General features: G+C 48.5%; 2 protein-coding genes across 3 annotated transcripts in view; both read left to right on the forward strand.

The window, feature by feature from the left end:
- The first annotated feature begins 4,630 nt into the window (after positions 1-4,630).
- Iyd (Iodotyrosine deiodinase) lies at positions 4,631-10,350 on the forward strand. Its single transcript, XM_068766908.1, has 4 exons — positions 4,631-5,016; positions 7,711-7,932; positions 8,689-9,005; positions 9,279-10,350. Exons 1-4 carry the CDS (start codon positions 4,830-4,832, stop codon positions 9,459-9,461), a joined length of 909 nt encoding a protein of 302 aa, XP_068623009.1. The 5' UTR covers positions 4,631-4,829; the 3' UTR covers positions 9,462-10,350.
- A 369-nt stretch (positions 10,351-10,719) lies between these two features.
- Positions 10,720-21,606, forward strand: part of Cad87A (cadherin-87A) — a 32,241-nt gene continuing 21,354 nt past the window's right edge. For both annotated transcript variants that reach the window (XM_068769931.1, XM_068769939.1), the window contains exons 1-7: positions 10,720-11,087; positions 19,517-19,581; positions 20,483-20,601; positions 20,676-20,762; positions 20,960-21,091; positions 21,234-21,359; positions 21,439-21,573. In XM_068769931.1, the coding sequence (XP_068626032.1) occupies positions 11,074-11,087; positions 19,517-19,581; positions 20,483-20,601; positions 20,676-20,762; positions 20,960-21,091; positions 21,234-21,359; positions 21,439-21,573 (678 nt within the window). In that variant the 5' untranslated portion in view covers positions 10,720-11,073. The remainder of the gene's footprint in view (positions 11,088-19,516; positions 19,582-20,482; positions 20,602-20,675; positions 20,763-20,959; positions 21,092-21,233; positions 21,360-21,438; positions 21,574-21,606) is intronic.

A 21,606-nucleotide genomic window follows, 5' to 3' on the forward strand; every position in this document is an offset into this window, starting at 1 on the left:
TTCGCTTGAGTAGGTTAGGGCAGTAATCATTTATTACAAGAAGATAAAATCTACAACGGTGCGTCGCTTTTCACACGTATAAAACATTTGAAAAGAGCCGCACCATTATTGTAATAAATGTCAAAAATTTTATCGACTAATCAACATCGAATATTAAGGTGGTACACTCCGCGGCACGCCTGTCTTACGTTGCCGGCGCGTCATTACGACCGCTTCATGATTTACACCGACCGCGCAACCAGCTAATGATATTATAAAAATAGGGTACGTTTTGTTTTTGCGAACGCCCAGAGAACTACTCATGCGCGCGGCTCAACTAGAGGTGGCAGCCGCAAAATTTAATTATCAATATTAAAAAAAAAAGTAAAGATACCAAAGACGTAAGGAACCTGCGATGCGTGTGTTTTAGACTCAAAGATTACGGTCCATCGGTTCGGATAAGGAAAACGTAGTTAATTCCAATGAAGCGGGTGCCATAATAGTTAGCACGAACGAGCTCCGGTCTAACCGGCTGCGGAGACTCCGTTTGTCCACCAAACGAAGCAGCAATATTGCTGCAACTCTATACTTGCAACTCCATATTGGACACGATTCTTATTGTTTCAAACAGGTGCCAAATTAATTGTGCTGTGTTAATTGTAACGAAAAGACTGTGACAACACCGAAACCCTAGCTATGTGTCTGTTGTAGTACGTTACTGACCACGTCCATAACAAAGTTTTTATTACTTATGAAGCTTCATATATTGGTAATGATTTATAACATGCTGCGGTAACTTCTGAATCGGTTGCTGTTCATGTCCGTGTGACGTCATGTTTTAATAATAATTTATTATAATTGCGCGTCGCTGGTTCAATTGGCATAAAAATATCGACAGTGCAGTTCGTCGGTGCCATTAGCTTTTTGTGCGGCGAAGCGAGGGCTTGCCTGGCGCGCGCACCACGTGACCGTCAAGGCCAAGCGCACGGTCTGGTGGCCGCGCCCGCGGGGTAAGCCTATACTTAAATCTGATAAACATGTTTTTTGGACTGGACCGTCACTGCTGCGCAAGTAGCTTTTGCGAATTCCGCCGGATTCAGGTCGCGGAGCGCCTAACCTAGGATCCCTCTTAAAGAAACGAAGCTCCAGGGGGAGCGTCGGCCCCAGCCGCTGCGTACTAATGTTTTAGATAATTTAGAGGCCGTCAAGCTCTTAAGTCACTTCGATCAACGCTCTGTGGAGTGATTAGGACTAAGGGCCTTTACGAAGGTTGGGGCGAGGTCAACTTTCTCTGTCACTAGTGTCTGTCGCTTAGCATTCCAGCAGACGAGGGCCGGAGAAGCCCGAGCCTCAGCTTGGCCGGTTGCAATTGCCTGTCTAATACCACTACTACCACTTCGGAAAGCGTCAGCGCTGAGAGAAGAAGTTGTGTAAGAAACTCCGACAACGCTTCTATCTAGTGTGATCGGGCATGGCGGGTGTGGCGATGAAGACGGTGCGCAGTGTACGCGGCTTGTCTTGTCGCCGTCGCGTCGTCCGGACACTCGAGCACGTGTCTAAGTCTCCGGACGGTGCGGCGTTTGGATGCACCGGCGTGAGGAATGTGTTGCGCAACAAGAGTCTACGGAGCGGGCGCGCACCGAACGAACAGACCTCTACATTAATACTTTTCTACGAAATGCTAAAAAACAAACTTTATTTACAATTTAAATAATTTTATACGTAGCTGTTAGATCTAACCGTGATTATTGTAATTAAATAGTGACAAAATTTAGTCACTCCAAATGAGCCCCTGTTTTTGTTTCTTTTAATTCAATATTTAGAATATCTCTACACTAACTAACTAACTGCACGCTAACAGAATCTCAGATAATATTTCTTATCTGTTTAATTTTAACCGCAACCAATACGTTTCAAGCAATTGCTACTAAATATTGGGAGGCGCTTTGTGCTTCCAAGGTTTAAAGACGACTGCTATCACGTGCGGACTTATCGCTGCCCCATTTTGAATAATAAATAGGTTTCGCCTCGCCGTTGCGAGAGCGCTGTTATCGAGCCACAACTAGGTCCAGTTCAGAGGTCGCGCCGTCGCTTGCAAACGAACAAGTAGCAGCTCCAGCGCTGCCACGGCTTACGACTGCCGCCAATACTTGCTTCTTTACTTGTTCACAGCGCCGTCGAACTACAGCCGACGTCGTGGGATGCTGATTCTTGAAATAGGAAACTGGAATTATCTCGTAAAACTGCGGCAATGTTTGTTGTTATGCTAGCGCTTTCATCGCCTATCGTGACACCAGTTCCAACGACCAAACAAGTTGCATATCTAGGTGTCGTCTTGGATGATAAACGCAATTTCAGTGTGTTCATCGATGATTGAAATTAGGCGTAATGCTCCTCCATCATCCTCGACCATGTCTACCAATTACTAAAGGCTGAGAGCTAAATATATTGATACACTATGAAACTGTGATCAGATCCATTTCCCTGCATGCTAGTCCGCGAGCCGCCCACAGGCTGCAGGCCATACAGAACAGGTGCGAGCACGGGAGCGTCGTGACTCTTCTTCAATGAAAGTGATGATACATAACGCAGCTGTCCACAGCCTGTGCCCTCAAACCGCACCCGACCAGCAATCCGGTAGCTCGCAGAGCGCGCAAGTGTTCCAGTTTGTTTGTAGAATTATTGACGTTGCACCAGATTAAACGCACGTTTTACGTCTCAATTGGATTCCGTCCACTAGTCCGCTCGTGCGCTCTCTGTTAGTTAAGCAATAAGTGCACAAGTTGTGACAGATTTGATTTCATTAACAGACACTAGATAATTAAACCTTTACAAATTTATGCATATCTTAACTGATAACACAGCCTGAGGAAACAATAATTATATAATAAATTACTGTAACAGCTCCGTTGAGAACATTTGCGAAAGTTATTTAAAATAATTGCTATCTTTTTGTGGGCTATTCTCAGATATAACAGAGTTCGGCGCCCCCCAAACATTATTTTAAGTTAAAGAAGGCCTTTACGAGAAAACATAATTTGACTCGGATTTTGAAACTACTTATATGTGATTTAAATTGGAAAACGATATAAAAAAGATTTGAACTGATACGAGGTGGTGTGCGGAGCCGCGGCACTGTATCGCGTACTGCGTATATAAATAGGAAAATGAGAGCGAGCCCGGCGCCGACACCGTGAACCCGCATGTGAACCGGGTGCCGCCGCCACGCGTCTCTGTGGAGCGGCGCACCCGGCACACCCAACGCACCCAACGCACCCAACGCACCCAACGCACCCAACGCACCCAACGCACCCAACGCACCCAACGCACCCAACGAACCCAACGCACCCGGCGCACCACTAACTATCTCCCAAGCTAACATAATAGTTTTTTCACCATTGTGAGATTCTATAAGACGATGACGAGGCGTTCTCGGCAGTTGGCTGTGGGAAGCAGCCGTAACCGTCGCCGGCTTCCTTGTATCGGCGTACATTACATTTAATTAAATCGGTTAACTTCGCACTCGCGAACTGCGAGCATTCCTTCATACCACGCGCTGCGTGCGCGCGGACAGGAAACGAGCGGGCAAGAAGGAGCAGTTCATCGGCTCCGCTAAGCGAAACGTAAAATGTAACTTGAACATGAAGAGCATTGGCACACGGACATTGTCAAGGTCTCGATGAACCGGTGTCAAGGACTTGCAACTCCTGGAAATCTGACTTCAACATATTTGCCAATTTGCATGCAGCAAAACTGGACATTGTTAGGGCGATATGCAAAATTTGTAATGTAAATCTTAAACTGTTTTTAATTAAATTAGTTCACTTTAATTTAGTTACAAACAGTTTAAGAGTTACGTTAGGAAATAGTATAAGAGACTTAATAAACGCTGACATGCAGAAACGTGAACAAATAAAATCATCAATAAAATCGGAAATATTAAAAGATACTGTAAAAAACAAAGGCACGGACGCTTATGTCTGTAGAATATAGATTTAAATAAAATATAAATTTATATCTCAAGTAAGTTACAGTACATTTTTACCTGCTCGCTCGACTGCGTGAAGAAGCATCATCCCGCCATAGTAACATTGTGAGTATAGGTAATAAATGTAGTATGAATGAATATCAACAATTGAATGTAACAATATTTAATAAATAAATAAATTACTTGTTCCGTAAAAGTCGCAAATGCAAATGTAAATGTTGTGCTATATCTGGCCAGGTACTGTCGCCGCCGCGCCTGCGCACCCGCTCACCTGCGCACCCGCGCACCCGCGCACCGGGAATGTTATTTTCGTGCCGCGCTAGAAAGCAAACTGGCATGGCCACTGCAGCAATTTCTCTTCTTTATTAATTTCCATTTAAGCATATTAACAATATTTATGTGTAAAAGTTAAATAGCGGTAGTTCTATATCTCTTCATGTTATGCTTACAAAAATAATTTCATCCACTTTAAGAGTGATAATAAAGTTATTTCCTGTAGTATTATAGATTCAATAACGCAGCGATAGGAGAGCTGCCGTGGCGGCATGCGAGTGGAACGAAGCTGAGACGAGATTATTTTTTTCCGTGTGCCTTTTATGAACAAAAATAAAAGACAAAAAGTCAAGTGCGCTCGCGTCCGCACAGCGCGTTGAGTAATATTAAACAAATTATTCGATCCGTCGGCCGGCACGCGCCCGCAATGCCGCACTTGGGTCGCGGGAATAAAGCTTAAAACACATTTCACGTTGATGTCGGTCGGCAAATGAGATTATTTTCGCGATTATAAACGACAACAAAGTCAGTCTCCCGCGCGCTGCGACGGCGAGTGCGCGTGCGTTACGTTCGGCAGTGCTTACGGAATATGAGCCCGGACAACATGAACGTGATATCGCTAGCCGTGTGGACGCTGGAGAACAACTGTTTCGCGGTGTACGCCGGCATGCTGGTGTGCTTTGTGGCGTTCACGATTTTCCATAAGAACTTGGTGGAAGCGCGCTGCAGCCGGGCCGCAGTCAAGCAGCAGCGCTCACCCCCCGGGGGCGGCTGGGGTGCGTAATGCTATTTTAATAAACGCGTTCGTACAAAATCACCACCTCCGGTGTTCATTTGCTGACACAAAATTAAACTGTGATATATTTGAAAATGCTTAGTCACTTCCCGTTGAGCTTTGATTTTTTCAACAATATCAGTAAAGCTTATCACCGCAGAAACAGTCGGCGGCGGATCGTCAGCGAAACTGTAAATGATCTTCTGTTCCTGCATCATTACAACTCCCACTCCGTCCATTACCCGGCTGCGCCAATTCTTCGGATGTTACTATGGCGTCACGTTGGTGTTGCCTAGTGCTTATTTACTGCGGTGATAATTCGGTGCAATTGGGGTACATGCAGCTGGTGCCTCTTCTCCTCGTATTTGTGTTTCTCTCTTAGTTGCCCTTAGTTTATGGGTTGTATAGGAAAAAAATAATTTCAAAATTTTATTATACCTAATTAATAAACCATTTGATATTACCCTCGTGGCAAAAATAATTGTATTGCGGGAGTTCCTTTCGGAGTGAGTGCACGGAAGTTTCTTGATCTACTCCTGGCTGCGGTCACCGTCGACAAGCAGACAGACAATCCCTCTGCGCTGGTCATTTATTGCGTTTACGTGTGAGTGTGTTTCGGCGTGTAATCTTCTGTTGCAACTGTTTCCATTCAAATGTATTTCTTTTGCTACTAATTATTATGATAATGCACGGATGTTGAAATGGAGGAATTTCCACTGAAGGACTAATCATCAGTCGCTTCGATTGCGTGTGCTGGCGCAACCTAAGGGATTTAAGTGCAATGGCTGCGCTTTGCTGAGATAGGATCTGTGGGCGCAGCAGGTGGCGGCGTGCACTCACAACCTGAATGTGATTTGATTTTATTATATCAAAGGCACGTACAGCGCGTTGCGGCGCGCACTTTGTGAAGGGCACTGACCACACAAGGATGACGTCTTGTGCACTCGCGCCTTAGACCTCAGGTGGTCTCAGCCTAGCCGCTTCGATATAGGCCTCCAATTGACATCGTGTACGAGCTCTGTGGTAGCGCCCTGACAGAACTCTGTTTTTAATATATTGTCGCAGCTGTCTGCAGCACGGCCCACAGAGCAAGGTGTACAGGCCGGCACTGGTCTCTCTGCGTATCAACGTCTTCTTATTGGAGATCCAGCTCTTTGAAACCGATCGCCGCGGATGTTGTAAAAAATATTTTTATATTAATATATAATAATATTGTTAAAATTAACAAAATTTATATAAAATTATTATGTATATTTATAATGAAAAAAGGCGTCTCCCGCGGCGCAAACACGCCGCCTCCCATAACCTTTAACAACCAAATAGTAACTTAGACACGTTTACAAGAATAATTTTTAAAAAGTTTTTTGGTTAGTTTATCATTTTTGTAGTTTGGATCAGCGATCAGCTGGCACACATTGCCTGTAACTTCGCCATTGCGAACAAAACAACAACCGCGCAGCGAGCGCCTGCGCTGACTCAGTTAATGCTTTTTGGTTGGTTATTTGTCTGTCGCGTCCAACTCGTATCGCGAGTGCCCGGCGAGGTGCCGCGGTGCGGGCGCGGTGCGGGCGCGGTGCGGGTGCGGTGCGGGCGCGGTGCGGGCGCGGTGCGGGCGCGGTGCGGGCGCGGCGCGGGCGCTGCGAGCGGCCGTGCCGTCGCCTGACGCGCGCGCACAGCGCACTGCAACTGTTGCGCCAGCCAGAGGTTAACAAACAAACATATTTGTGTCGCCTTAGGCGATAACTTCTGTTTAGATAAATCTAATTAGAAGTTACTCGAGCGAGAGAATTAAATCGCAGACGTTTTAACCACTTGACCGAAAAAGATAAGAATGTTCACATGCAATAAAATAAAACGCTTCGGGTTTTATTCAGAGGTGCTGTATAAGCGCACACACGCAAGACGCGACACTTTGCTAATTGATACCGGTGGCGCTACCTGAGCAGCACGCAGCCACGAGGACGTTCATTCCAGCAGCGCTCTGACGCGAACTTGACCACTTGGTATATTCGCGTATACCCGAATCACACTTTCGTTGATAATTACTTTAATTAGGAGTTCGCGGGCTGCACGCTGCTGTCACAGTGACTGTTTCGCTCGCAGCTGGACGGTGCGCGGTTGCGTGGTGTCTTTTGTGAAACAAAAAAATACAATTGTAAATTGAATTGAGGTTGAATTGTTTTAAGAAACGATTTAAGAAATGTTCTAAAAGACAGTAATAAGTTATTGTCTTTTAAAACATTAAAAAAATAAAGGAAGTTGATATAACTAATGGAGCTCGATAGTGATCCTGTTACACAGGTAACGGGTTGGTTCAGACAAAATGTAGCCCCGCTATGTAAGACATCAGTTCAAGTTCAAAACAGCTCGACGCACACCGATCTTCACAAGCGTTGTTTTCCTATAATCAATGTAATCCTGACAACAACCATCTTATTTGCTATCGTGTTGAGTTGTCAATGCGTGTCGGCCGGTGCCGGTGTGGGGAACAACAAGAACGATCAACAGCCGACCGGGCCCGCGGACGCGCTGCCAACGAGACTTATCTTCACATCAAAACTGTGTCTGTGTAAATACTTTTGCAGCTCATGAAAATGGAAAATGTCATTTGCAAAACCTTTTGAGGAGTGCATAAGGGAATGCGGCCTCTCTACGCTCGAACTTTACGTAAACTGGCCGTTTTTCATTATTGTAGAGAGGGAGTACCGCGACGACCAGGACGATCCCGAGCAGCTGCTGCCGGCGCTACCGTCGGACACGCCGCACGTGCCTTACCAGCCGCCGGCACGCCCCGACTGCGAGCTGGTGCAGCGGTCGCGCGAGTTCTACGAACTGATGGCCACGCGGCGCACGGTGAGGCGCTTCAGCACGGAGCCCATACCGCAGGAGGTGCTCGACAACATCATTAAGACGGCCGGTAAGGACGACGCCCCGGCCTCGACACGACCGACTCAAAGAGCTTCCGGGAAGCACTCGAGTGTACGGTTAATTAGATCGAGGCCGCACTTCGAGCGTTCACCCTTTTGTTTCGTATTTGACCCGCAAGCACAGCCCAACGTTGGCACAGCTGCAGCCGGTATTTTAACCTAAATTGACACAGGTGCCCGCTGGACAGCTGCCGCAGCACCGCGCACACTACGCCCGTGTTGAGACGGTCGCTTCGCCACTGCACTTGCGATCGCCGCGCGCCGGCAGTCGAGTGACGACGTCTAGTGGCGCGTCCTCTCTTGTGCAAATGTAATACATTCTGTTGAGCGATAACGATTGCTATCCAGTAGGTTCGAATTTACAACGCCCTGTCTGTCCCGAGCATTGAATACTTGCAAAACTGATTTCGTGTCGCGATTACGAGGTTAGAATAGTTTAACAAACAAACGAAAAACTAATAACAATGCGCCGAAAAATAATTTTCGCACGCTCGTTGAATGCCTCGAGTGCGGCAGCGGACGCTCCCGTGCGACTGTTTAAAAGCAAAAAGGGGCGTGTGCACAAGCACCGGGCAGAATGGCCGGCGCGCGAAAACAATCTGCGATAACGATGCTTGATCATTGTAAAGACAAACACACTTTTGCTACTCAACTTCCGCGCACGGCTTTTAATGTTTCAGTCGTTAGTTTAAAAAGTATTTTAACACGCTAAGCATTTAACAAGAAATTTATTACTTCCTCGCCAGGTACCTCACCGTCGGGTGCACACACGGAGCCATGGACCTTCGTAGTGGTCCAGGACCAAGAAACTAAAGCCGCGATAAGGAACATCGTCGAAGAAGAAGAGGAACTGAACTACTCTAGGAGGATGTCCAGACAGTGGGTGGCGGACCTCAAGCCTTTCGCTACCAACGCAACAAAGCCTTATCTAACCGACGCACCCGCACTCATCCTTGTCTTCCGACAGACGTACTCCTGGAGAGAGGACGGGAAGAAGAGGATGCACTACTACAGCGATGTTAGCGTCGCCATCGCCGCCGGCATCTTGCTAGCCGCTGTTCATGTGAGCGACAAATTCGAAACACCTACACGCATTGTTAGCAGGAACGATCTGCGTGTGCGCACTGCTCCGCGCTCTTAGACGTGCGAGGAGGCATTTTCGTAGACCGATAAAGTTCACCTAAAGCGGCGCTACAGAACACCACTTGGAAGTTCTATCGTGACGGAGAGCAGCCGCTGCTCACTTGTGACTGTGAGCAGTGGTCGCGTCGGCCGGAGCGCAGTGCTCACAGTGCACAAAGATTGTTGTAATGCAATGAGTTTGGTGTGGTTGCAGTACTGCGGGCTGGTGGCGCTGACGTCGACGCCGCTGCACTGCGGCGCGCGGCTGCGGGCGCTGGCCTCGCGGCCGGGCGCCGAGCGGCTGGAGCTGGTGCTGCCGGTGGGGCGGCCGCATGCGGAGGCGCGCGTGCCGCAGCTGCTCCGCAAGCCGCTGCGGGACATCATGATTAACGTGTGACGGAGCACTGCGTCGCTGCACCGCGGTGTACAATACATACTTAGTTTTCTTGTTTTTTCATACTTCATCTTGTTCATGTTAATTGCGAGCTCTAAGCTCTGCTCGTGTCGTCGCCACGGGGGAGTGAGCATCTGAGATCATCCAGCTTTGCGATGCACGTAAAGCTGGACAATCTCTGCTATATCCTTCTGTAATCCCCCTACCCTAGTTTAATGTATTAGTGATATGAGTCAAAATTATTATGTAATTAATAAACGATAGCCCCCGTGCCGGGCACAGCCGACAATTGTGCGCACCGTTTGCTGCTCTCTGGTCGTCTGGTCGCAGGGAGGGTCGCGCGCGGGCGCTACATTTCTTCAAGATTCGGCAGAGAGTACCGAGCGTATGGAGACCTTCGTGCGAAGTATTTGTGAAAAATGTCTTATCAACGGTATGGCGTTCACGAAACTCCTCCGACAAAAACGTAAATTAATGCCAAAAGTCGTGACTTGAAGAGATAATACATTCTGTGGAAATTGACGCGACCGGCAGTAGAAGCAATTAATTTGTGTCGAAATTCGTTAACGATATAACAACGCCGGGGCGCTGCGCAGCGATCGTTCTTGTGTAACTAGTCAACATATATATATATATACATATATGTATATAAATAATGTAGTGGTATATAATATTGTATTCAGCAACTAATTGCCTAATGAAACGCGTACATTTGCGTCAGCGGCGCCGGCCGCCACGTGCGCGGGTGCGGGTTCGAATTTGTTAGTGAAATACAATCTCTGTTGCAACGATGGTGCTACTTGCGTGTCCTAGAACTAATGAATCTGAACGATGAGATGTAGGTCTCAGTTTTGTAGCAAAATATTTTTGAGTAATAAAATTTTGTTCTCGATCGTGTGTTTAATTTGTTAATTTCTAATCACCACTGTAAAAAAATATTTATACAGAAATGTAATGTAGTCTGTACGGTTCGTCTTCGCTGAGAAGCTGACGCCACGCTAGCAGTCGCAAGCCTGATTTTTGTTCCAAATCAAATATTTCTAATTTAGTAAAACGCATATTTGTATAATTTAGTTATAGCGCCATCTCTCGGCAGGAAATATCAAATCAAAGATTTTTATTATTGACGTATAATCAAGTTTTCTTTAGGAACGCTAGATGGCGACTTATTACTTTACATTCGATGGTAGCGACGGTACAATTGCAGGCTCTAGATTTTCTACCTTTCTCTCTCGCAGTCGCACGGCCGTAAGGTCGACAAGAACAGATAGCTACGGCCACCACGGGCAAAGGTAAACATGTCAGTCGCGCCCGCAGCTCGTCGGTGGTGGTCTGTGCGTATCTGAGTTGAAACTAATTAGTGCGTTTGTATGTGCCGTGCCAATTATAACTTGACGCCTTTTGTTCTTTGTCGCAATTTGTGAATAACGGCGCCGCGCTGCGCTGGCCGGCGGCGCGTCGCTGCCATGTCCGCGAGTTCCGGGGCTAACGGTATTCACTTATGAACTTTGGTGCTGCTCTCGTGGTGTAACAATTTCGAGGCACACCTACGGATGCCCAGAGCCTGTTTCTGTGCCACAGAATCCGGGTGCCGGGACATGAGTGAATTTTGAGCATGCTCTCGCCACGGTAAGCGCCCGCATAATTAATTTATTCAGAATCGGTTACTTCCGAAGCGGAACTTATGTTAAGTTATTTAATACAGATTCTCGTACTATCTCATTTCTTTCGTAGACTTGGTCAAAAGTATAAGTGGTTACAAAATTTTGTATAAAGAATTAATGCAACTTATTAAATATGAAAAAATATTGCTTATTGATAAGGCACCTTCAAATATTTCTCAATAGAAACAAGTTCCAGCAGCTTTATAATGTGACCTTTTTAGTAATCCGTTTGCGTGAATCAGAGCTAAGAAGGCATTTTAGTGCCGAGCGGCGGCGGCCTTGCGGCGCGGCCCGCTCTCCGGCCGAGTCGCGCACGGACCCGCTCCTTGTCTTTTGTAACTGCGGGCTGCTCCGTGTTGCTCCGTGTTGCTCTTGCGTGCGCGGCTGTCGGCTTTTTCTCTATTGTTAAGGATCGAGTGCTTTCTAACTTATTATTACAACTACTACTATATCAACCTCTAACAGTCTTTTGATGTATTGCGAGCCATATCCGTCGCCAGAAACATGAGCGAGTCGCCCAATCGCATACAAAAATCAAAAATCTCTTACAAGTGGCGAGTGCGCCGGGTACGCGTGCGCACGCACTGACTGTACACCGCGACCTGTTGCTGCAACCCATTCATACACTTTTGTCAGTTTCGCAAATACTCCGTTTTACCCAATTACTTAAAATCTCGAAGCGTTTCTATTTTATTTGAGTAACGGAGACAACACGAGCAGTTGTTATTAAAAGAATCATATAACTGTCATTGACACGATCGCGCTGTTCAAATATTTTTACTTTCGAAAGATAATAAATGAACAATGCGGTACAAAGCCGTGGAATGACTTGTGAGCCGGCCGCGCTGGACGACTTCCTCTCCTTTGTGCTCGCAGAGTGTCCCCGGGCGCGCCATTGTGTCTGCTTGCCATCAGTGATCTGTAGTATTCCCGCGCGTCCGGCAAGGACCCGACCCTGCTTTTGACCTCTTCTGGCACAGCGTCACAGTGTAGCAACACCGGCATTTTAAAACAAACAAGGCGGGCACCTCGACGTCGCCTCGTTTTTGTGACACGCGCTACTGTTTGCTTCTTACTTACTGCCGGTGACGCACCTTTTGTGTCCAATTCCTGCGCTAACGGTACAGCGCGGCGCGGGCTCGCCTAACTTTGTGCTGTTATTTTGTTTTCTCTCGGTAATTGAGCCGCTGCTGTTATCTCGCCGCGTGCGCGTCCACATCATGGGAACGTCACTTCAGCTCCTGGCTAACGACCTTTCGGAAAGTTGGAGGCGGGCGTGGACGGCGTACAACGCGCCATTGGTACCGCTATATTTATCAACCTCTCTAGCCTGAACTATTAACCCACTGCCGAATCAAATTTTAAAACGTCCGAGTATAATGAGACATTCATATTCATTTACTACTACTGTCGTTCCAGTCCGCGTTAACGTTACGGTTGCAGATTTGTTTCGGTGCGTTAACGTCACGGCCACACGAGTCGCGTTGTACCGCCGGCGTCGCTGTTTGCGCAGCGCCACTGCCTCCGCGCGCGTCAGCCGCCGACACGTTCATTCATATTCGGCGACGGTCGGCAATGACAATTTTCCCTACTTCTGGACCTACATCGAACTCGGAAAAAAACTCCCGGTCCGGAATTCACGAGATGAATTGCTTCCTCTATCCCAGGTGTTTAAATCGCATGCACATCGCATTACTGTGGCATTAAGAGCATAGAGCTGCGCACAGAAAGGTGAGCCAACCGCCCCGCGTGCTGCAGCAGCTAACAGAATTCCGTGTCGGTCATAAAGCGAAAGTGACGAGTGGTCTGCAGGGATTGCAATAACAACCCCCTTTTGTGTCGAGGTAGCGCGACACCGGCCGCACGATGCACTGCTCACCGCGCGGGGCGCACGTGTGCACGACGCCCGCGTGCGTTGCTTTTGGCTGCACTAATAATGACCCGCGCGTTGGCGTTAGGGCGAGAAATATCGAAGCGTGTCAGCGGGGCGGGGGACTCGGTTTGACTCGGTTACGCGGACACGAACAGTCGACACCCGCCGCGCACTCTCCTCGCAGCCTCAAGCCGCCGCGTCGTTTCTTTCAAAGCACACAATTTAATAGGTGCAAGTTATCTTATTGACTATTTTACATTGCTGATTTGGAAATAACGTGGACATTACAACGAGCGTTATGCAATTCCACGCGCAAGCAGCCGTCGACGGCACCGCGTCCCCCCGCTGTTGCTGCTGCCTTAGCAAACGAGCCGCCGAGAATGTGAGAATGCGGCTCGTGAGATATGGACACCGCTCGCAATCGATTGGCAGCCGATCCACCGCTACACTCGACGCGGAATGCGCATTAGCGTAACAGTTTTACTGCCATTTTATTTAATTTATGACAATTAAACAGATGAACTGAACGGCAGGAGATCATGCTGTGGCAATAAGCCCGCGTGACGATATAGAGGCATCGGCGCACGGCTCGGCCATGCAATTGAACATAAAAACACACAGACAAACAGACCTCGAGGTGTTCATGTGGACTGATTACACACAGAAACAATGCGTACAGTGAGCGAGGCTGCGAGGCGAGTACAGCGGGCCGGCGCGCGCGCGCGAAAGTAAAAGTGCGCGCGGCGTCACGCGGCGGCACGCGGCGTTGTGCAACGCGCGCACGTAACACGTCCGACACTCGCTCCCCGGACGCGGGCGCGTCCCGTGTCCCCGGGGCCTGCCGCGACCTCCCGCGGCATCTCCGCGTATGCTCCGAAATTGTTGTTCGACTTTCCTGGCTACCTCACTGTTCAGTCGCTAAGCCACCGCCGCTGCTACTTCGGTCAGCCGAAGGTGGAGCTCGTGACAACGGGTAGCTATTTCGAGCAACAAGTTTTCAGTTTTTTCTGCAAATATTTATAATACCGATTCTTTGTTTCTAAATACGACTATTATAAACTTATGCAGCTGTCAAACCTTAGCATAAGTTTCGAACTATCTTTGAAAGAATTGAACTTGCATGGCCTATCATTACTTTTAGATCTATAAAGGCATCGCGCCGAACTAGCGTCATTAGTTCCATGTAACGTAGCACCCGGTTGAATAGATTTAGAGTACAGGTCGTCCTATGCAGCGCACGCGCGGTATTCGGAAGGCGTTCCTTTGACAACGCGGCCGCATCTGCCCGCTGCTCACGGCCACCGCAGCCGGGATTCCGTAGCGTCGGTAACTTTCGAGTGCGCGGGGACTGACTGCACACTTCGAGGAGTTGCCTGTCCGCGGCACATGCGGTACTACGCCGCGGGCTGAAATTTTGATAATTTGGACTAGTTGATACCGAGTTTTTAACACATTTTATTGAAAAACTTTTAGCATAATACAATTTAAAAGGTATGTTACTCCATAGACATTGTAACAAGCTATTTACGTAAAGCAAGTTCTTATATGAAATAAATGAAATAGTTCATAAAATGTATTAAAAGCAAAACAATGATTCAATTCAGAAAAAAATATTATATTAATATTATATATATATATATATATATATATATATATATATATATATGGAAATCAGTCTTCGGTAGGCTCGTCTGCGCGTCCTTAAGCATTGCACTGAGCGGCTGACGGCGCTGCTGCGGGGGGCGGGGTGCTCGGAGGCTGTCGCGAGCGTTGGTCCGACGGCGTTTCCTTGCAAGCAGGCCGATGACACTGCGCAGGCACCGTTGCGCCGCGCGAGCGACGCGCATGCGTAATGCGGGCGCGCCGCTACTCACCAACTGCGGCTTCTTACTTCGCTGCTGTTCTGATCGCCGGCGGGAATGCATTCATCGTTTAAATTATCTTTCACTTTGTATCAGTTACGGTGCATACAAAAATCCTAATTCGATATGAAATCAAATTTAGTTTCCTCAGTGAAATCCTTACCATTCGACTTCAAATAAAGCTTCGAAATTTCATATCGCGTTTTTTCGCGTGTTTTTTAGGTAGCCCATACTGAGTTGTAGGAAAAAACGTCTTAAATAAAACAAAAGCAATAATTCGTAACGGAAGACGCGCGCTGCCAGCACGGCCACGCAGCCGCGCCAGTTCCACGGGTACGTTTTCTGCTTCGACAATTTATTTTACAACACTCGTGCAACACACAATCCAGAAAAAGTGATCGCGACTTTAGATGTCGGTCGTTCCGTTAGTTTCTTTGTAAGCGACGAAACTTTTCTGTAGGACTGCGTACGTTACAGTGAGCAGGTCTTTGGGTTTATTGCTGTCGACTCTCGTGACAGGCGTGTGTTTCCTCCGGGGCCGGGCTCACCAGATATTCCTCAGTGCACGAGCTTACTCGTGTGTTTACACGGACAAAACACGTGTACATTCTAGCAGAGCGCGTCCCTGGCATAGTTTTCATTAATAAATTTGCCTCGATAGCACTTTTGTATGCGTGGAAGGTTACTTGGATCATCACATCAAATAGAGGACGAAAGACTGAACTTGTGGGTCGATTCGTCTTTCTCTTAAGAAGATCTAGACGACGGCGAAGCGATGTATGCAATTGTTCCGAGACCTCTATTATCTGACTTTGGCCGTGCCAATTTGAGTCAATGTGAAGCACAGAGCGCAGAGGCATAAGAACGGAATAATTACAAATAAAAACAATTCATTTTGCGGTCGCGCATACCGGCCGCTACGTAGCCAGGGCGTCCCGCGCACCGCCAGGCGAGCGGCTCGCGCAGGCGATGAGGTCAGGCGCCACTTCTAGTCGCTCTGGCCATGTGTCGCCGCAGAGTTCCGACTGTCGGCACCGCGCAATGCGACGGCGGCGCTGGGTTACTTACAATAGCTTCACGGCCTTTTAGACAATTGAGGCTCGTCGTGTTGCAACAGGTCACAGCCGAGCGGCGTGCTTGGTATAGAGCGCAAAATTTTAACTGAGCTGATCACGAATCGCACAAGCAGATGCTGACCCCCCTCCCGCGTGACCCTTGTCCCCATATCAACAGCCCGAAACGATGCGTACTGTTCAAACACGTCTCGTCGGGATAAGAAGAGCTCTGCGCTCGGCGACGTGCAGCGACGTGCGGCGGACGGATGGTGTGGTATGGCGATCTTATTCAACTGTTCGCTAAATACGACGGCTCCTGATCACCTACGTTAGTACAGATGGTACACAAACAATTTATGACAATAACTTAAGCGAACGTGCACGCGATTACCTATTCGGTGGCGGAAATAAAATATGAGAAAAGAACTACCACGCCATTGTTTGTTATGCTGCTTCATGGCCTGCGTCATCGCGAAGGGTAGTTCTCTCTGATTATTTCATTATGTTTATATTTAAATGCGCTACAACTGAAGATATTACAACTTGACCTGCAATGAGTCTGCAGCGCAACGTGAGCGCGGTGCACGGTGTGCCGGCGCGCGCCACGGTCAAATGAGACTCATCAAAAATTAACGATAATTTTAGGTTCAATAGCTTTACAAAGACACGTGAAAAAGAGTGATGAAGTGTGTTTGTATTTTGGCGTTACAGTAGGCGTTGTAGCTTAAAGAAATACGGCACACCTTTCCTCAGAATCCTTGTAAATTTAAGAAGTTTTGTAAATTTAAATACATTTTTTTTTCTTTTGTTTTCGTCAGGGCCCGCGCCGCGCCATTCGGTGTCGACAGGGTTTTGTCGTGCTCTGTCGTAGTGCTTCTGGCCGATTTCTTCCGCTTTTTCTCTTTTTTATCATATAGACAAGCAAAGTGGCAGTTCAGACAAACAAGTCTCATGACTTCTTTCCACATTCGTTCTTCCACTATTTGCTTGTTCTCCTGGTGTCGGATGGTACGCTGCAGCTGTATATGAGTGTCGTGCGCGAGGTTGGTCTCGCGGAAGTGCAGCACGCGGCACCAGAAAGTGTCTGCGGCCACGCGGCGCGACCGACATCTGCGCGTGCGAGGTGTGTCGTAACGCGCCGGCGCACCGAATAACTCCGTGGTTTTTGCCGATCAATGAGTCTTTAATTACGTCTCGCCCGTTCAAGCAATTGCATCGTTCAACTCTATTGGTTTCTGCAACGTAAACACAGCGGCCGACGCAAGGTATTTGACGCTAGGAAGCGGGTCGCCGCGCTCACCTTGACCCGTCGCGCATTCGGTGAAGGCGCGCGAATTGCGGCCGCGCGACGCGCACGCGCCGCGCTGCCGATTTCTTTTTAACAACAATCTGGCTAACAATGAGAGCGAGCGAGGGAAACGCCAAACTTGAACCTTTGTGTAGATAGTCCGAGAACTCCCGCCGCACTGTCACTTAATTCCCCATGTCAGGACGTCGTAACAAATTTCAGGTGGTGCTGCACAGCTCCCAAGTCGCACGGCTCCAGTGAATATTGTTACCGCAACACCCGCACAGAGCAACATTTGCCATGTCTGTCAACGCACGGGCTGATGTTTTAGATAAAATCCTAATGAGTTGAGTTCAGGAGGAGGTATCGATTTTTAATAACTTTTATTAATTATTTATTTTGTCACTACTGTATACTTGACGCTACTGGACGCTTATCAAGACCCAGGACTGCGGCGTGATATTTATAGGCATACAAAGCCATTCGTCAAAAATTAGAAAAAGTATAGAAGAAGAGATGTTCCTGAGACCAGCAGATAGTTTAATTTACAAAACGTTGCATGAAGCGTGTCCACAACGCAAGCGGTTATGTTTCAGTGTCTGAAGAAAACACACGACTTCATATTAGAATCAAAACTTTGTCGCAATAATGGCCGCTCATATTGGTTTATATACTTTTGTTGTTGGGGCTGACATATACACGCAGACCAGTGTACTTGTATAACGATTAAAGAGACGGTCATGTTTCCTAACACCGCCGCGCCGCACGCTACGCGCCCGCGATGCCTTAACATGGTGCTGCTTTGCGGAGATTAAGTTGGCCGCCGGTCGCTATTGCAACTGTTTGCTGCTCTCATAAAGAAATCCAACTTTGAGAAACAAGTCAGTCATCGAATCAATGAAAGTTTTGGAAACTGCGAACTGCCCTTATTGCTATGGGCCATAACGTGGAACATACTACGCGGCGCGGCGCATCCAGAATGGCCGCGTCAAAACTACGGCACCGGAGCGGTTGCGAAATCCTTGTCCATTTGACCCCGGTGTGATTAGGCCTTTAAGTGTAAGCACGCGGGGATTGGGACAAAACGCACTCTCACACCGTGCACGGGCGCTGCGCTCTGTCATTCGTTGCGCAAGATGTCCGCCGCTAATAATGGCCGGCTGGCTCCCACGGGGTCGCGGAGCGCGCTGTATCGCCGTTTTAAATGCGAAGTTGGGCCAACACAATGCGTAGCGATACGTAGGATTTAGAAATAGTCGTTTGTATGGATACAATGGTCTAAAACCGTGGGACATTGCGCTTCAAGGTCGAGCTGCGTGCACCGCGGGTGAGCCTCGTGCGCAAGTAGGGGCATTTGCAACTATACGTTCTAGATATCGGCACCCGTCCCCCCCGTCGCGGTTGCCGGGGGGAGGCGCTCCTCTTGTCTGACCTGCGACCCCGCGCCGCATAAATTATCAGCGCGGTTCTTGTTAACTTCAATCAATTAACGGCAACCGAGGACTTAATTAGGCCGATGCGGCGCAAGAGTTGGCTCACGGGCCAAGGTACCAAGGTCACTGCCGGGATATGCAATCGCCAATTGTATTTTCTTACACAAAACCATCAATGGTTTGTATATTTATTCAAGTAAGAAAAGGACAATATATAACTACTTCCGCACGTATACGGAAGTAGCTATATATTGGTCCTTTTCTTACTTAGGATGGACTTCCGCAAAATAACGCCTGAATCCATTACACATATATATATATATATATATATATATATATATATATATATATATATATATATTCACTTTTTTACACGTCGTGCAGCGGCGGACTTGATGCAGTGTAATCATTGCCGACCACTGTCTGGCTACAACTGCTCAAGCGAACAGTCTCGCGCGCCGCAAAGTGACCACATCTGACCCGCCCCCGCGTCGCACTGACCATTGATGACATTCGCCGGCCTCTGTGCGCGTTTCCTTAGTGATGTTATCTGTGACGATATTTGTAAGAACATATTTATTATTGTTAATGTTAAAATTATAAAAAATACAAATTTTAATTTTATTTTCAGTCGTGTTCAGAAAGAGTACAAGTTACTCACTTTGTCTATACATCCGTTAAAAGATATATTTTATGTTTTAAACGCTGCAGCTAGTTTGTCAACCTAAACTAGGGGGAGGGGGCGGGCAGCCTTTCTTCGGTTCCGGCCGCGTCATCTTTTCTCTAGCAGCGCGTCACTGTGTACACTTCCTGTATCTTGTCACGTATCTTATTTTCAAATTATATCATCTGCGTACAAATCACAAACATTTTTGTTTCGCAGAACGAGTATGGCGTCCCGGTGGCTGTGCGTGGTGTTATGCTGCGCAGCGCTATGTTCTAGCGCAGGTAGTATATTATATTTAAATTTCATTTGTTTTGTGCTCTTCACCCTAAAAGCCTGCGCCGGGCTGCCGGAGCTCGCTAGCTAGCTGTAAATATGCGCGGAAAGCGAACGCCCACTGCGTGTTCATGGAACGACTCTGTCGTGTGCATTTGTTTTCTTAGCGCGTGGCCTAACAATATATAGCACGTCGCGCATGGTGCTACTGGCAGCGCCGCCCTCCGCCGCCCTCCGCCGCCCTCCGCCGCCCACCGTCGCCCACCGCCGCCCACCGCCGCCCACCGCCGCCCACCGCCGCCCACCGCCGCCCACCGCCGCCCACCGCCGCCCACCGCCAATGCACACTGAAACGGACGCCGGCACACTTTCGACGCCGCCTGACACGGACTGTGCGACCGCGTGCAAACCTGTTCACAGTCCCCGCTGCGGGCACAGCGCGTGACTGTCACTGCATTAGTGAAAGCAGCGTGCGTTATGCATCGCGCGGGACCGCCCACAGGACCGAAGACAGCGATCAAGTGTCATGGGCACCGCGACTAAAGCGAAAGCGCAACATCATCTGTAGCGGCTCATTGCACTCCCAAGATTTATTGGTACATCAAAATTTACTGTACAAGAACTCAATCTGAAAAGTCAAATGCAACAGTTGTGACGCACTCACAACCGCGCGCCTCGTCTAGTGCATCATTTAGGAGTCCACACCGCGTATCTAGGTAGCAGATGCAAGCCCACTGCGACAAACGGCGGCGGAGGCGTGCAGCGCGCGGCTACGGTTATCTCGTCTGCTAGTATTGCTGGCTGTTCCGGTGCGTTCGCACGGGCACGCCGCCACGCTATCGCGATAACTATTGTATATTTTTGCCGTAAAAGTAGCAGAAGTAATGAGGAGTGACGTCGGTGTTACAGAGGGTGCGCGTGCACTGCCGGCCTTCGCGCAGGACGTGGCGCACCTGGCGCTGTCGGAGCGCACGCCGACCGCTCGCGTCGTGCACGTGCTGCGCGCTGCGCACCCCGACGGGCTGCCGGTCAGTGAACTCTTAAAACTTCGCACTTGCAGTTGCTGACCGTTAGCATTAACCGTGGCGCTTCCGATTTTCAGATAAAATACAGCCTGGTCGGAACAGACAAGTTCTCCGTGGACCCCGACACCGGCGAGATCACACTGATCCAGCCTTTGGACAGAGAGGTGAGCATTATTTTTGAACAAGCAGCAAGAGTCACGTGCGAGTAGACTACTGCAAGGGAGACAATCCCTTGCGAATCTCTTTTAGTTTTCATTCCGAAGAAGTTACGCGAGGCTGATAACACAAATACGATATAACGACAATAGAACGATCCGCCTGTTGTTTGTTCTGTTGGTTAATTCTACTGTGAACTTGACAGAGCGAGGACTCGATAAAGTTCCTGGTGTCGATCGAGGCGCAGGAGCCGGACGGCTCGCCCGGGCCCGCGCTCAGCCAGCCCATGACCGTCATCGTCATCGACGAGAACGACAACGCGCCCGTCTTCAAAAACGTGAGTAACAAACGTCCGAGCCCAGCCACGCAGCTTTGCTCACACCGACTAAAACATCAAGTCTCAGTCTTTTGAACGTAAGAAAGCGTAATGCCGTGTACAAGTGCAAAACGCAAAGTTCTAAAAGTTACTTTGTTTCAAGAGTCCGTACGAGGTGGACGTGCCCGAAGATGCGCCCGTGGGAAGCACCTTGCTTGCACCCATCGAGGTGCACGACCGCGACTCCGTCGGAGACAGTCTGGAGGTGGGGTGTCTGCCCACAGAACAGGTATACAAATTTACACATGTTGTTATTGCTAATAATGTTTTGTGGGAGCACAGGAGCTGAGTGTTGTGTGTGTGTGCAGTGGGCGGACGCGTGCGAGGTGTTCGTAGTGGTGACGCTGAGCTCGAGCGCCAGCCGTTGCACCGCCGCGTTGCTCCTCAACAGGACCCTCGATTACAATCAGAACCAGTTCTACCAGTTCCAGTTGTATGCCACCGTGAGTTCCTTTGCTACTAAATACACTCGCGAT

Source organism: Battus philenor, unplaced genomic scaffold (genome assembly GCF_028537555.1).
Source record: "Battus philenor isolate CCGP_79_NKW_IND1 unplaced genomic scaffold, ilBatPhil1.0.hap1 SCAF_10, whole genome shotgun sequence".
In the NCBI taxonomy this organism is placed as follows: Eukaryota; Metazoa; Arthropoda; class Insecta; order Lepidoptera; family Papilionidae; genus Battus; species Battus philenor.